General features: G+C 30.6%; 4 protein-coding genes across 6 annotated transcripts in view; 3 read left to right on the top strand and 1 right to left on the bottom strand.

The window, feature by feature from the left end:
* LOC119832600 overlaps positions 1–5,189 on the top strand; it is a 14,181-nt gene extending 8,992 nt beyond the window's left edge. The window contains exons 2-6 of one of the 2 annotated variants that reach the window (XM_038356280.1): positions 2,532–2,794; positions 3,263–3,339; positions 3,440–3,451; positions 3,799–3,958; positions 4,462–5,189. In XM_038356280.1, the coding sequence (XP_038212208.1) occupies positions 2,608–2,794; positions 3,263–3,339; positions 3,440–3,451; positions 3,799–3,958; positions 4,462–4,562 (537 nt within the window). In that variant the 5' untranslated portion in view covers positions 2,532–2,607 and the 3' untranslated portion in view covers positions 4,563–5,189. The remainder of the gene's footprint in view (positions 1–2,531; positions 2,795–3,262; positions 3,340–3,439; positions 3,452–3,798; positions 3,959–4,461) is intronic. The other variant, XM_038356281.1, reaches the window with a different exon arrangement.
* A 1,581-nt stretch (positions 5,190–6,770) lies between these two features.
* LOC119832366 (L-xylulose reductase-like) lies at positions 6,771–8,881 on the top strand. The gene is made up of 5 exons (XM_038356036.1): positions 6,771–6,931; positions 7,286–7,538; positions 7,797–7,911; positions 8,114–8,316; positions 8,676–8,881. Exons 1-5 carry the CDS (start codon positions 6,880–6,882, stop codon positions 8,785–8,787), a joined length of 735 nt encoding a protein of 244 aa, XP_038211964.1. The 5' UTR covers positions 6,771–6,879; the 3' UTR covers positions 8,788–8,881.
* A 15-nt stretch (positions 8,882–8,896) lies between these two features.
* On the bottom strand, positions 8,897–12,422 carry LOC119832472. Its single transcript, XM_038356139.1, has 7 exons — positions 12,344–12,422; positions 11,863–12,099; positions 11,609–11,761; positions 11,225–11,425; positions 10,179–10,311; positions 9,673–9,833; positions 8,897–9,177 (listed from the first exon to the last, which is right to left on the bottom strand). Exons 1-7 carry the CDS (start codon positions 12,420–12,422, stop codon positions 8,897–8,899), a joined length of 1,245 nt encoding a protein of 414 aa, XP_038212067.1.
* Positions 12,423–12,676: 254 nt separating this feature from the next.
* LOC119832648 (L-xylulose reductase-like) lies at positions 12,677–15,645 on the top strand. Of its 2 annotated transcripts, XM_038356344.1 has the most exons (6): positions 12,677–12,689; positions 12,882–12,914; positions 13,067–13,319; positions 13,635–13,749; positions 14,277–14,479; positions 15,155–15,645. In XM_038356344.1, the coding sequence occupies exons 1-6, from the start codon at positions 12,677–12,679 to the stop codon at positions 15,264–15,266; spliced, it is 729 nt and encodes a 242-aa protein (XP_038212272.1). In that variant the 3' UTR covers positions 15,267–15,645. The 2 variants fall into 2 exon arrangements, with proteins under 2 accessions (XP_038212272.1, XP_038212271.1); XM_038356343.1 differs by lacking the exon at positions 12,677–12,689 and having other exon boundaries at positions 12,697–12,914.
* The last annotated feature ends 136 nt before the right edge of the window (positions 15,646–15,781 follow it).

Here is a 15,781-nt window from a genome sequence, read left to right as displayed (position 1 = left end):
CATTTACCGTACAAGGTATTCCGTATTCCTCGTTCGACATTACCGTTTTATGTCTATAGAGAATTTCAAACAAAGCAAAAAACTTACTAATCGCGCATTCATGTCGGTCGTTATATAATGAATGGTACCGGTTTTACTACTGTAGTCATCAAGTGTTGCGTAATAATGTCACAAACAAAGGCCCTATGTCAGTGTGCCCCGCCCGAGCGAATTAATGGATCTGTGCATCACTTACCATTGTACATACTGTTCTGATTTAATTTATGTTAGTTGTTACATATATCTGTTCATACAACGTTGTGGCATATGGACGGTTTGAGGATGTCATATTTTGTAGTAGCTTAAGTAAAATTCAAATGCCAATATTTGAATACTCATGATACTTCCATGACGACTATGTATATTCTGAATATTTCTAGCTGATGGTAGATAATTAAAAATAAATAAATAGGAGAGCTTTTGATCAAATTATTACTTAATCAAAGGGTGTTCATTTCTTTATAGTATTCTTGATCTATTCAAGACACGTGTCGTACTATACGTGTCTAAAATAAGACGCATAAGTATGATTTTAAGTTTTATATGTATATCTTTTATTATGCCTCCATTCTGTTTAATAATTATTATACACTTATAAAATATTTTACTTAATTTGAACTATATATCATCATATATTAGTATCATGCTGTGCTTGATAGGATGATTTTACTATTATTGTTAAATATACGTTCACGTACATGTAAACGTACGCGGATATACACGTATGTTTTTCAAAAATTCAAATTCAAATTAAATTTATTTGCAAGAATGTAGTTACAAATTTTAGATCTTATTACAATATTCTGCGGCTAATACATACTACCCATAGTTTGGGTGTGCAAATAATTTGTTTTGTTTGTACGAAATAAATTTGTAAAACGATCCTGTTTTTTTTGTATACAATGTACTGGTAATGGGTTACAAAAGCTTGGGTGCGGGCTGCGGAAAATCTGTGCCGCGATAGCTATAAAGACGTTTGCCGTAACATTAGGGTTTTATTGTAAAATATAGGCCAGGTCAAGGTTAGCACAACACGATGGGAACAAAATTTTATCGTTCAATAATATACTCATAAAGAAAATCATAGACAAGTCAAGCATTTTTCTGAAAATAAACTTCAACTACTATGTATTATATATACGTAAGTAACATTATTCAATGATGAACGGCGTATAAAACCATATTAAAACTTCATTATGCTTGTAGGTGGACGTACTGAAGAAATACAATCTTACAATCGTAATTTGCGTAACATGTTGCTTGGGAGTTTTAAAATAGTTACAAATCGTTCCGGATTGGGTAATCAGCAGGCATCGGAAACACATTATTATTTCGCAATAGTCATCCCGTATAATAGCACACTCGTAGCGCATTCCTGTCCCGAATTAGAGCTTTTAGTGAATAATCGACGTCATTCCTCACAATTCTACTTATAGGTTAACCAATGACTGTATGCTATGTAATAAATATTGTCCGTATTATGAAACGTTATCTTTTGCTATAGCATTCTTCGCAAACATCTATGTATATGTCGCCAATAACGAAGTTACTTATTAAAAAATTTCAACTGTGACGACTTTAACTATGATTGATGCTACACTAACAATTAATATGGACTATATCACGATTCAAATCAGTTATTAGAGAGCTACATCTAAGTATAGATATACCACTGACATACTACTAATCGTGTCATCACTAATTAGCCATTCAAAGAGAAAGTTTGTATTCAAATGTTTAGTGATTTAGATATCTAACTTCTAGATCCGGTGCTTGAATATAAATTGTTTTTTAGAGACGTGACACACATAAAAAACATTCCATGTTCTTATTCATGCGATAATCACTACTTTTATGATATGTTTCATTGGTATTTCAAATGACACTGTCCTAGTGGACAGTCCTTAGCGGGATTTGTAATACACTAGTATAAACTTAATAAATTTTTTCGATATGTATCTTTACATATTATTTTTATATGAACCTAACATTTATTATGCTTAAAGTCTCTACTTTACCTGATATATCATATATTATTTATGAAAATAATAAATTTCAAATCCATTTATGATTCTCTACAATTTTCTTTCAGAATATAATATCGGATAAAGGAAATACGCATTACTCACATAATAAGAAAAAAGAAAACTGTGTAAACATTTATAACGCAACTTAGCGAGTTATAAAATCCGAGAATTCGAATCAATTTAAAAGTCTAATTTGAAAAGTTGATGCGAAATTCGCTGAAGTATTAAAATGTTATGTGATGATTCTCTTTTTGCATTTTATCAATTGTAAATAAAATTATACAAAGAATAAATCGTAATTGACATCCCTACCAATCGTTTGACCTACCAATCGTATTATTTATAATCTTTGTTAAAATAAATTACGTAAATGGTGATATTGGTCGATGATTGATTGATGATTGATTGATATGTCGTAGAAAATTCAATCAACGCGAAACTATAACATTTTGTTTATCTTTTCAGAAACCATGATACGGTAAAGTAAACTACAGGTTACGAGCTAATTAAATTTTAAAAGATATTAAAGTCCACAGTCATAATGAAGCGCTTACAAAGATGTTGTTGCTGTGCCTCCACCCGCACCGGCACCCTTATAACAGCCACGTTGGGCATCATTTTATCAATCATTACAATCATCACAATATGGGTGGCAAACAAACACAATGTTTCCTACAGGACTTTCATATTCGCTGAGGACTTTGACAAAAAGCTTGCTGACATGGACAGTGAGTATTTAAAGTTCGTTAACTTTAGGTTAGATTTTAACTTGTATATATCTAAATCTACTAAAATTCGGTATAGCTCAGTTACATTATATGTATTTATAGATGAAAGGATTTCCCGTTTCCGTGTGAACGTTATCTAAAAATACATTCTAAAATCATTTAAACATATGAATAAGAACCACCTAGTTTTAATCGTTCGTATGTATACCAATTTTGAGATATAAATCATTTAATATACCTGGGACCGGGACTGGGACCCTTGTTATACGAATTATTGTATTGTAAATTTGTATACGATTTATTATGAATAAAAAATCCCTACGGAGTAATTCACGTTTTGTATAAATATAGAATAGAATTTGTTTGATATTGTTTACACGTGTATTTCCTTCATTCCCACGGTAAAAGAATTTCAAAACACGGATGTGGGAATAAAGATGCCTAATCTAATATTTATGTTTATTCCAGTTCCAAGAATTATACTGACTGTCAACCTGTGCTTTACGATTCTTATATGTGGACTTCTCATAGTGGCAGTTTTAAAGGTAATTATTTCTTATATCTTTTAATAAACTTAATATTTATTATAGTTTATTTAATATTAATTCAATACTAAATATAAATTTTTATTCTTTTCGTGTGAAGACATCGTACTCGGTAAGATTTTGAAGTATTCATGTTACCGTAGCACCTCTGCCTCACATAATATATAGTACGTAGATGAATGTATTTGCATGTTATTTAGAAAAATTGTCATATCTCCCACTGATTGCGTGATCTCCTGCACTGCGGATAGTTAGGTTGAAATACAATAATATCACATACCTTATACCTAATCAAGATTTATTAATTACCACATTTCAATCAAATTGTAATAAAGACTTGGTTGAAAATGCACATATTACATAGATCATAATGTCTTATCTTTTGCAATGTTTTGCATGCACTATCATGCGTAACGATAGCCCACCAATAAACTATAAAGAATCATTAAAAAATTACAGAGACGATCCTGGTTGATGCTGCCCTGGGTAGTGCTGGGTATAGTTCTGGCTATTGGTTTGTTGATCAGTGTTCTTCACACCTCCATCACGTACTATCTGGATGAACAGGATCACGCCATACTTGCTACGTGTATATTAATCGGTGGACTTATCTATTTATGTAAGTATTAAAACTCAAACTTTTGTAGGAATTTTATTTATTCATAAATGTCAGTTCAAAATATTTCCATCACGGAGAGCAAGCAGAATAAGCTAGTTGTTCTTTGGAAAAATGCTATGACACATGTTCATTAACGATTTAACGTAACGTTATTACAGCGGTATTGGTAGCAGTTAGACAGAGAATCAGAGAACATAATACTTAGGTACTATAAAACAGAACGGGCGCTGTACAGATTTTTATATTTTTTTGTTTTGACCAATTTGATAATTTTTGTTTCTGAGATAATATCCTGTAAACTTAACATTAAATTATTATTGCAATCTGTAAGCGTCATATATCTGAGGTTTGTTGCATGTTGGTATGCTGGTTATAGCTTGACGCTGCGTCATAATCTTCTTTATATTTTACCACCAATTTTCCCCTAATGAAACATCATTATTAGTAAATTGCGCATTAATGTATAATCATAACTTAAAACTTTTACTAAACTTAATTTTCAGGTATTTACCTGTACCTCTGGGCAGTGGTCTTCAGTCATTACTTGGACGTCCGCGACGAGGAAGAGCGTGGTAGATACCGCAAGGCTCCCTACAAACGATAGACTAAATACAACTCAACATTTTGTATCCAGTCAATTTTAATTTAAGTAAAGACTAATTTATAAATTAGGAAACATGTTATAACAATTTGTCTGCTAATAAGTAATGTGAAATTTTGTTGTTTTAATCGATTTACTAAAGATTTACTAAATAATTTGTCGTAAAACCCAAATCACCTGCCAACGGTGTTTATTTTTTGTCTACTTGAAATCTTGAAGAATAGAAAAAATTATGTCGTGATTCAGACCTGCTATCTTTCACCTTCCCATGGCGACGATGGATTCCTCGGCCATTCATGATCTCAGCCATCGAATTTATTCTGGTCTTTCGGTTTTATATGTCTTAAGGCATCGCACGCCATCTACAGTGGATTTGCCAGACACAACGCATATTTATAAAACTTCAGAGCGCTGATCTTACGACGCGCTTTATTTTCTAGTGAATAGATATTGATTTGCTGATTGAATTTTTTCTATCCTTCAAAAATTATAGCACTTTATACTCCGGTCAATCTAGATACTAAAATGTTTCACCTGAGTGGAAATTAGGTATCGGATCTTAATAAATTGACCGAACTATTATAAAACAATTGAATGCTGGAAAACTCAAAATCCTGTTTAAAATTTATTAGAATTCAAAATTTCTCATTTATTAGAGTTTATTTTTGTATAGAAATGTAATATGCATATGTTTGTTGAGAAACTAGTATATACCACAAGTGTTGAATATTTAAATGTTTTATTTTTGCTCTTTGTAAAGATATAAAGTTCTCTGACAGCTAAATATACCAAGTGCCTTAACTTTAAGTTACCGCATAAAATATTTTTATATCTTGTTACAATGTACTGATATAAATAAAAGATAAAAAAACTAATTTAATATAGGTAATCTGTTGAACGATGCATTTTAAATGTGTGAATGAATAAATATTATTTATTTTGTATGTTTTATTTATTTCGTTTATTGTAACAAAACTTAGGGTTTTTTTAAGGAGTAAGTAAGCGTAACCTCCATATTTTTCATTACTATTACCTACATTTGTAGGTTCTACTAAGTATTATTTTCGTACAAATACATCAAAAGTGTATGGGATGTACTTATTGTACATTTTTGTACATACGTTCATATTATGAGTATTGATTTTTAAGCAAAATATTTCGACTTAATTGAGTTCAGTTGATTGAAAGAATAATTTTTTTGGATGGCTTCCCACATTAACAAAAATTTATTAATTTCCAATTTACGTTTCTAACTTTCTTTTTTATAATTATGATTTTACATAATATTTTAATCTATCTATTAGTCTTGTCACAAAATGTCTATTAACCTAACACCAAAAACTACTTTAAATACTCCCTAACTTATGTACGTTATACCTTGTTGATAAGACCTTGTAAGTACCTTGTTGAAAAAATAGGGTTGCCTGGTAGAGATCGCTCCTTATCGATAAGTCCGCCTTTTGCTGTATAGTCCGCTGTTCTCCTCTCTAAAATACTCCAGATTGGCGGAGCCGATTCTGATAATCATAGTTTTGAGTATTTATAATAGTCCAGAGAAGGTTTTAAGGAAAAGAAAAGAAGCATAATTTGTCAAAAAGATATACTTAATACTTTTTTTTGGATCTCACTAATAGAATAAAGGACCTGTAACACACGTTGAACATTCAGTCATCATGTACGTAATTTGAACTCTATTTCCAACCAAATTAACAAGGTATGTTTCGAAGAAAAATTTTATAACACAGATATATACATTTTTACACAGATATAGACTTTTAAGATAATTGCAATAGACTAGTTTTACAATGTTTCTTAGATGAAAGACTAAATAAAAAAAAGACTAAATATCAGGTATATACACCACACAAAATGCAAAATATTTAAAAATTATTATGTATACCGAGTTAAATAGCAAATAAGTATTTAATATTCACCTTTCATAGCTATCAAGGTCGTAAGACACCGCTTCTAATTGTAATATGTATGTAAAAAATATCTCGCAACACGTAAGCGCCATATCCTTATCGGCGGTGTCATAAGTTGTTTTGTTTTATCTTCGGAAGATTCTGTAACAATTGTTATCTAAGTTTATACGAGAATATACTTTTATTTGAGTCTATAACCATGTTTATAAGTCAAAGGTCCATTAATTTTACGATCGCTATAAAAATAACATAATTTAAGTAGGATTTTTATTTTATTTTTTTGGGAAGAGAGTAAATATTCTCGCCATATACAGCGCAATAGTACCTCTGCTCTCGATAAGTAAATAGTGTTTGCTGAGTAACATTCAAGTTTTAATCAAGATTACACGTCTATAATGGAAATTTCATTTAAAGGAAAAAGGGTGCTTGTTACTGGCGCCGGTCAAGGTGAGTCAATAGCTTTTATATTTTATAAAATTGATCATGCTTATGTCAAGGTTTTTAATAGTACCATATAGGTTATTTTTGTTTTATTATAAAAAACTACGATTTGTGTTTACCAATGTCACACTATCGCATTTGCTGATAATAATATAGGTGCCTAGCAATATGGGTTATAGACTCATTTCTTTTGTTGCAATGTCAAAAATATTATTCAATTGCATTTATTAAGAATTTATTTTATTTGCTTCACCCGTATGTATGCAACCAAGTGATTTACAGAGTCGTCCTTATTTTGTTGTATATCTTTAGAGGATATTATTTCACGGAGCCGTCTATAACAATTCTCATACATTTTAGGAATCGGCCGCGGTATTGCTATTGAATTATGGCGAGCTGGAGCCAAAGTTGTGGCTTTATCAAGAACAAGATCTCACCTAGAGAGTCTAAAAAACGAGTACCCATCCATAGATATTGTTGACGTTGATGTATCTGACTGGGACACAACTCGCGAAGTGGTTGAATCCCTTGGTCATTTCGATGCCCTAGTTAATAACGCTGCAATGGCTATTTGCCAGCCTTTCTTGGAATGCACGCCTGATTCCTTCGATAAGTATGTATTTCACGACTTTAACAGCATCCTTGTCCTTGCTTACATGGAGCCTAACGTATCTGTGTGTTTTGATAAAATAATTCAATTATTAACTACACAATTCCGCAATTAGTATCTCATTTAATTTTTAATATATGGTATTTACAGAACACAACAAAATAAAGATTGATTCTTTTTAGATTTTCAATTTTTTTCTTTGTACAAAACACTCCATATTTCGTAGACTTCTTCACTTTTATGAACATATAACTTTTTTAGAATGACCAGCATTAATGTTAAGTCTATTATCAACATAAGCCAAGTAGTGGCCAAAAAAATGATAGACAGCAAAACAAAAGGAGCAATTGTCAATATTTCTTCGCAAGCATCTAAGGTTAGTAACACATTTTAATTGTAAAAAGCGGTAATTAAAAACGAAGTCAGCACGTAATTTTAATTACTCTCACATACACAGTCCTAATACATAATATAGTATTATATTTTCTGTGCAAATACTATGTACTTAGCATACGATTGTTTTGCGTTATTGCGTATAAATTATCAAATGATACAGGAACGTTTTTGCATTTTTCCAGGCGGCACTTAAAGATCACACAGTATATTCAGCAACAAAAGCGGCTCTGGATGCAATCACTCGCTCTATGGCTCTAGAACTCGGACCTTATGGTATAAGGACAAATGCCGTTAACCCAACGGTGATCATGACGGCTATGGCCAAGGTTGGCTGGTCAGACCCCGAGAAGGCCCACGGAATGCTATCGAAAATACCTCTGGGAAGGTAGGTACACTATAAATAATAATATGTGACATTTGGTCCTTAACTATTATTTTAATAATCAAAACACAAGTATGAATTGTTATATACCTATTTATTTGTGTATCATAGTTTATGAAGGATTTAAATTCAATCCTTGTGCAAAGTTGATGTTGTTAAATATTCAAAACGACGACTTTTTCCCATATAAACTATTGTGTCAGCTCTCAAACAATTGATGTCAATCGAAGAAAAACTAAGACGCGTTAGGATTAGATTTTAATTATTACTGGTGTATATAGAAAAACTGACAGAAAACTTTTCGGATTGCCCCAGGTCGAGCAGTTACTAAGAAATTAATATGTTATTTACAATGTTTGTAGATTTGGTGAAGTTTCTGAGGTATCTGACGCAGTACTTTATCTTCTAAGCGATAAGGCGAGTATGATCAACGGAGTCGAATTGCCGATCGACGGTGGATTCTTGGCAACGTAAATGAAAAAAAAATCAAGAAAACACCTAATTTCCTGGGCTACTGTCTATATTCCTATAAAATATGTTATTTTCTTATTAAAATTATTATGCAATATCTTTCGATTTTATATTAAATGAAATGCGCAACATACCGAATCGCATGAGCAAGTACTACAGTTAATAAAGTCATTGGATGAGTATGGCAATCTCTTAAAAATAATCCTTTTAAATATTTGCTATATTTTTTCTTTGTTCTGGAACAATTCGTAGCTGTTTTATAAATTTCTGTGCGATTTATATCAAAGTTGCGATTCTCTTGCATACAGCCTTTCTCATCTACCCAACTTGCAGCTTTTTTAAACCAGTGAAGACGATGGAATTCTTTATACCCCAATAATGCACACAGAGCAACTGTAATTAATAAAATATATACATAAATTTAATTTTAGTTTATAGCATTGAAATGCTTTATAAATGAGAAATTTTGAAAGAATAGAAAACATTTCTCATATATGCATAACTTAAAAAATTTGAAAAAAATTAAGTAATGACATTTTTTGTGACTGTAATGAAACAAAATAAAGGGTTGGTTAGCTTTAACAAACAATTCGCTTACGGAGGAATATGGAATTTGGCACATCAAGGAAAAATGCAGAATTCTAATATTTCTTCAAATTAATTTATAAAAATAAGATAAACCTAAGTACTTAAAAAACACATAGATAATAAGTAAATAACTTTATTCTCTTTTGTTAATAGCTAAGGTCTAATTTCGAACGCTGGGCGACTACTAGTATAGGTAATGCGGTAATTTGCGGTTTATTATATTTATAGTAGGTAGTTAAGTAAAAATAAACATAACATACAAAAAATATAAAAAAATAAAAATAGAAAAATATTATTTACCATGTTCTAAAAACATGTCTCTGGCAAAATATCCGCGTCGAGCCAAATAAACTGTTTCCCGATACATAAAGGCACATAGAATATCAATTGTATCATTATCTTCATTATCTGATTGCAAGTAACAACGACGTACGAATCTTCGAAATACCATATTTAGTAATCTGTGCAACCGATCAAATACATGCATTATACCACAATAATTAAAAATCAATTTAGTACGTATATTATGTAAAAAAAAATTAAAAGCAATCCTGACTCCATTTTATGGTTGTTTTGTGTTTTTGGCATTTTGGATTTAAAATTTGGCTTAACTAGTCAAGTATATACACAATAACAGCACCTAAATTATTGATGACATAATATGAATTACTAAAATTTACGCATGTACTTACAAGACAAAAAAAATCTGTTCCAAAATTTTTAAATTTTACAACTGCAAAAATTTTTAAAATTTTACAACTGCAAGCTTCACATACGCACATTGAATTGGCGGTTAAAACAATTACCTATGACTGAGGGAATACCCAATTGAGGGTTTTGATAAAAGGCAAGTTTTACAGTAATCATCCGGTCGACACGGTTGAAGCTGGTTCATGTGTAGTGGCTCAGGTGTTTCCATTATACGTGATAAACAAATATCTTGAAACGAGTAAAAAATAAACATCATATTATTTTCAGTCGACTAAGTCAAATAATAGTACAGGTGTTTGATAAAGTAAGTTGGTTGACCGCGTACAATATACGAATGTATATGTAATGCATACATGATATGAAAAATCAAAAACAAGGTCATGTACCTACTCGTCGGTTTCGTAAATCGTGCGAATGTAAATAACTGGCATAATAGATATACAAACATATAAAATAGTCAGATAAAAAGTATTCGGTAATATTATTTCATACCATAATTACAAAGTCAAGTAATACCTTTTTGATAATTAAAAACCGTCGAAACATACGTATGACTTTGAAGGAGAACGCCTTCTTAGCTCTCCTCAAAGCGTTGTCGCTCTGTGCTATACATAACGTGGCGTCAGGTTAGCGCTCTGACTCGCATCTTATGTTTAACTATACGATTCAACAAAGAATAGGAAAATCAATTACCAATATGTTTCAATTTCTTGTCAAAATACTGTTTACTTGAAAATCTTTGCCTAACTCATACACGTTTCATTAAAAAGGAACGTTATTTCTTAACTTAGGCACAGATTACTAAATAGTAACGTACTAGAACGTACATAGAGTTAGGATAATTATTCGTTATCTATAACGTCATATAATATCGGAGAATGAATCCTATTCTTAGTAGAATCGCATAGTACATGTGTATTTTTTATATTGAGTAATAAATTACACATGCGTGTACGATAAGTTACAACGCGTCTGCCTGAAAATTATATTGACGGTGCCCGTGCATGTATACCTGATAAGTAATAACAAATTCATTGGATACTTTAATTTATGAAAAATAATAAAGTATATAAATACTGAATGTTGAAAAAACACAAACAAGTTTTATAATAAGTAAAATAGTTACCGATATACTAATTACCTGATTCAGTAATATTGACGTAGTATTTATGCATTGATTCAATTATATGTATGTACTTGTCCTTCCCTAGAGTTGCGTTGTCGATACTTTTGACAAATGGATGCATTTCAAAATCTCCAAGTATCCACTTGGATAAACGGTTTTCGTTAAAGTGATAAATGGAGTTGGTGAATATATTTGCATCTTTGTACAGCAGAGAGACTGAAAAAACGTTAAAATTATTTGCTTTTATAAAAAAAAAAATTCTACAGAATTAAAAAAGTATATGTATATTTCAATGTGTAAGTAGATTTTTATGATCACATACGACACCGATCAGTATCTAAGGTTGTCAATCCGTTCCTATTTTAAGTAACTACATTAAAAATAAAACAATTTATTTACCTCTGTATTCCAAATCCGAATAGCCATACAGTCTATTGCTATAGACATAGTGTGATACGTAATAGTCCCCTTTTCTTATTATATCCTTAACTTTACTAGATTCAAATTTATCCATTTTACTACCACTGTCTAATAAGGTTCTTCGAAGTACACCTTGGTGATATAATTAAAAAAATAACTATCCCATAAAAATTATGTAGCACTAAGTAACCGGCATTCAAATTAACCAAAATTTAATCGGAAAGTATACTTACACGTCATTACATAAGTTCCAACTACAACATTGCAATCGGTATTGTTAGGATTTTTAGTCAGAATTGCAATAGTCTTCTTCAATGTTGTAAGAAATAGTTGCAAATCTGTACGACTAGGCAGAGAAATGTCTGTTTTTAAATATTTTTCTGGAAAATACTCTCCGCTATATTTTAATAACAATTTGGAACTATCCGAACAATACATTTTCACGACCATTAACAAAATAATCAACCAGCCTGAAAACATAATTGATCCATAATATTTGATTAGTAAAATAAATCAATTAGCAAAAGAAACCGTGTTGAATCAATTATTCTTTCTCCATATCATTCAATTAAATTCTTATCCTGCAAAGGTTCAGATTAAAAAATGTTATATGATATAGTTTCCACACTTTCTAATACCTATTCTACTTTAAGTGTCCTCGCACACGGACCACCGGTAACAACCACAAAATGTCGCCACTGGCATATTTCCTACCTTTCATACATTTTCTGCAAAAATTAACAAACCCGACGAACACGGTTGATGCCGGTGGACACCACTTGCTACAAGTCATTCCCTTAGTCTTTGCGTTCCTTACAACTACAATTCGCTTTCCGTGGCATTTGTCGATGTGGCCTACGATAAACATAATAAGTGGCCCGTGTGTAACGATCCTTAATACTTCAAACATTTTAATTTTTAAGGACAATAAAGTCTTTAAAATATACCAAATGACAAAATGTTAAAAAATATTAATTTTTATTGTACTATAATTACAGTCTAATAAAATGACAAATGGCAACACTTTTTTGTGTAGTCACTGTCGTGATGTCGTCTGTCAGTGAGTACTATATAGGTCACTGTTGTCTTGATGATTTATGCCGACAAATTAAACAAAATTGAAAATACTTCATATCTTTAATCAAAGGACAAGTTTATTCTATTTAAGTACACATTTTTAACTGACATACCTCATAAAAAAGTTCAATTATTATTTGTACTACCAAACTAATGATGGAGATTTCTTTTAAAGGCAAAAGAATTCTAGTCACCGGTGCTGGACAAGGTAACTTATTAAATTAGTCTTTATGTTCTAACTTCTATATGTAAATGAAAAATTCTATCCTTTATATATAACCATAAATTATCAAATTTTGAAAGTTTATAATAAATGTTTGTCCTTGTAGTGAATAATTTGCGAACATATTTTTTATCCAGGTATTGGACGAGGTATCGCAGTGGAGCTGTGGCGAGCTGGGGCTAATATTGTCGCTTTATCTAGAACTAGATCGCACTTGGAAGCATTGCAGAGTGAATACCCCTCAATTGACATAGTGGATGTTGATATTGCAGACTGGGAAAAAACACGATCTATTGTCGAGTCTTTAGGACCCTTTGATGCATTGGTAAATAATGCAGCTATTGCCATATGCGAACCTTTCCTCAATTGTACACCTTCAGATTTTGATAAGTAAGTTTTTATTATTTATAGTTTCTAACATATTTATATCTATGATATTTGTAACAAAATAACCTCTTAAAAATTTTCTATATGCAATTGCTGGTATTATAACCATTTAACTAATTGAAGTACTGTAAGTAATGATAAAGTTCTGTAATATTCTCCTTGATCATCATAACCAAAAATAAACATTGGAGAGCAGTCATTTATAAATTTCATCAAAAGTGTTGAGCTTGGGGAATATTCTCTTACTATGTGATGATTGGTTGTCAGAAATAATATAACAAAGCATTTTGGTTTTTAAGAATAAAACAATGATTTCAGGATGTTTAATGTTAATGTTAAAGCAGTGTTAAATATCAGCCAAGTTGTAGCAAGAAATATGATAGAAAATAAAATACAAGGCACCATTGTTAATATATCCTCACAAGCATCAAAGGTAATTTAAATTTAAACAGTCTTATTTATTTACTTATCTTCTTAAATGGTCAAATTTAAATACTAGGATTAATTATAATAGATAATGTGTGATATTTTTAGTCATTATCTTTGCATGACCTGCTTAAGAATTGTAGGTTTAATAGATAAATTATGTTATATCTTAATCTGCTATTGCGAAACAATATTTTCTGTGTAACATCTTATATGTACAACAAAGTAATATAACAAAGTTTTATATATTTTTGGTCTGTTGATCTTATTTCTGGATGCTTTGAATTCCTCTATAAAAATTGTGATGATGTGAATTATATGCATGTAAATACAAAAATAAAAAATATTGAAAATGTTCAAACACCTGGGCTCAAATTTTTGGCTAGTTATTAGATATGGCTGTGAAATAATGTACTTATATAATTTTATTAAAATAAAAAGATACATAATGTAACTATACTTTATGTATCTTTTTTTTAATAATTGTCGTTTAATTTCCATTATAAAGTTCAATGACATTAATTTGTATTCTAGGCAGCTTTACAAGATCATGCCATATATAGTGCTTCAAAAGCTGCTTTGGATGCATTAACTCGATCAATGGCATTGGAACTAGGACCACATGGTATTCGAGTGAACGCTGTGAACCCAACTGTTATATTGACTGCTATGGCGAAAGTTGGCTGGTCTGATGAGAAAAAAAGTAAAGAAATGAAATCAAAAATTCCTTTAGGAAGGTAATTAGTTTGCATAATTTTTTTGATCTCGTATCTGGCAACTAAGCTGGTGGTTCACCCTTTGGTAAGCTTATCACCACAGCCCATGAGGATTCACAGAGGTAGTGCCTCTGAGAATAGGCTGCCTGCTTTTAAGGGGTAAAAGATAAGGAAAGGATTGACAACTGGGATATGTGAGGAAAAGGTATTTGGGCTCCAGCACATTCTTTCACATCTTTCAGATAGTTCTGGTAACTTCTGGAACTTAACAAAGGTAAAATTTCTTTATAACTAGAATTTTTATATTTTACAATCAATATTTTCTTATTCAAAAACTAATAAAAAAATTACTGCATGTTATTAGATCATACTTCATAATATTTTATGAACTCTACCATTTTATGAACTATTTCTAACATTATATGATAAAATTGATGAATTGGGAGACGAGTTCATATGAAAGTGGTAGATAGATATATTAAATATTAGTGATAACCAGTGATGTAAAACTAGAAATGAAATCCTTTGTTATAAGACACCCTCAGTATAAAAAACTGATGTCAACAATAATATAGTTACATCTTAAAATGTATTAACTTTATTTTTACTTTTGTTCTACAAACAGATAGAAACATACATCAAGTTTCATAATTATGATACTATTTATTAAATGCTTATTTTAAATTGTTGTTACAGATTTGGAGAAGTCTCAGAAGTTGTAAATGCTGTAGTATTTCTTCTAAGCGAAAGATCAAGTATGATTACAGGTGTCGAATTGCCAGTTGATGGAGGCTTCCTTGCTACATAAATATAAAAATTATTTTATTTTATGTAAATGATGTTTTGAGATCTGTTTAATATTATAAGGTACCAAAGAGTTAATGCCTAAAAGCTAGAAATACAATCTTATTAAAAATTTAAAGGATACAAAATGAAATATAATTTTCTTTCAAATAACTAATTGTGTATGCTTAAAACTTAACTGTTTTGAATTGTGTAATTCTCATCTTATTAATTTATATCTATGTACTTTATAAAAAGCTTAATTCTAATATCTGTATATTATTAAAACATGCATTGATATTTTTCTATTAAAAGCTTACGTTTAAGCTTTGCCATCCTAAATAATTAACCAAAGTGTAATCAACGTACCTTTGTTTTGTTGAATAAATGTGATTTGTTGTAAATGTTTTCTTATTTGATATGATTTTTTAACCGGAAAATTCTACCCGGGATGGAGCTTTGGTGAAGACGTTTTTCGTTGACGTGTGATTGGTCGCTAGTGTGTTAAATTGAAAGGTAATTACAGATACAGTTTAGAAG

This window comes from Zerene cesonia, chromosome 15, assembly GCF_012273895.1.
Source record: "Zerene cesonia ecotype Mississippi chromosome 15, Zerene_cesonia_1.1, whole genome shotgun sequence".
In the NCBI taxonomy this organism is placed as follows: Eukaryota; Metazoa; Arthropoda; class Insecta; order Lepidoptera; family Pieridae; genus Zerene; species Zerene cesonia.
The sequence above is the reverse complement of the archived record's forward strand: the minus strand, read 5'-3'. Positions and strand labels throughout refer to the sequence as shown.

Coding starts and splice junctions, on each gene's coding strand:
- LOC119832366 (XM_038356036.1), top strand. CDS start 6,880: ATGGAAATTTCATTTAAAGGAAAAAGGGTGCTTGTTACTGGCGCCGGT. Junction 7,539..7,796: donor ACGCCTGATTCCTTCGATAA/GTATGTATTTCA, acceptor TAACTTTTTTAG/AATGACCAGCATTAATGTTA. Junction 7,912..8,113: donor TTTCTTCGCAAGCATCTAAG/GTTAGTAACACA, acceptor GCATTTTTCCAG/GCGGCACTTAAAGATCACAC.
- LOC119832472 (XM_038356139.1), bottom strand. CDS start 12,422: ATGACTTGTAGCAAGTGGTGTCCACCGGCATCAACCGTGTTCGTCGGG. Junction 12,100..12,343: donor TTGCAGAAAATGTATGAAAG/GTAGGAAATATG, acceptor TTATGTTTTCAG/GCTGGTTGATTATTTTGTTA. Junction 11,762..11,862: donor TGGAACTTATGTAATGACGT/GTAAGTATACTT, acceptor TATATCACCAAG/GTGTACTTCGAAGAACCTTA.
- LOC119832648 (XM_038356343.1), top strand. CDS start 12,860: ATGATGGAGATTTCTTTTAAAGGCAAAAGAATTCTAGTCACCGGTGCT. Junction 12,915..13,066: donor AGTCACCGGTGCTGGACAAG/GTAACTTATTAA, acceptor TTTTTTATCCAG/GTATTGGACGAGGTATCGCA. Junction 13,320..13,634: donor ACACCTTCAGATTTTGATAA/GTAAGTTTTTAT, acceptor CAATGATTTCAG/GATGTTTAATGTTAATGTTA.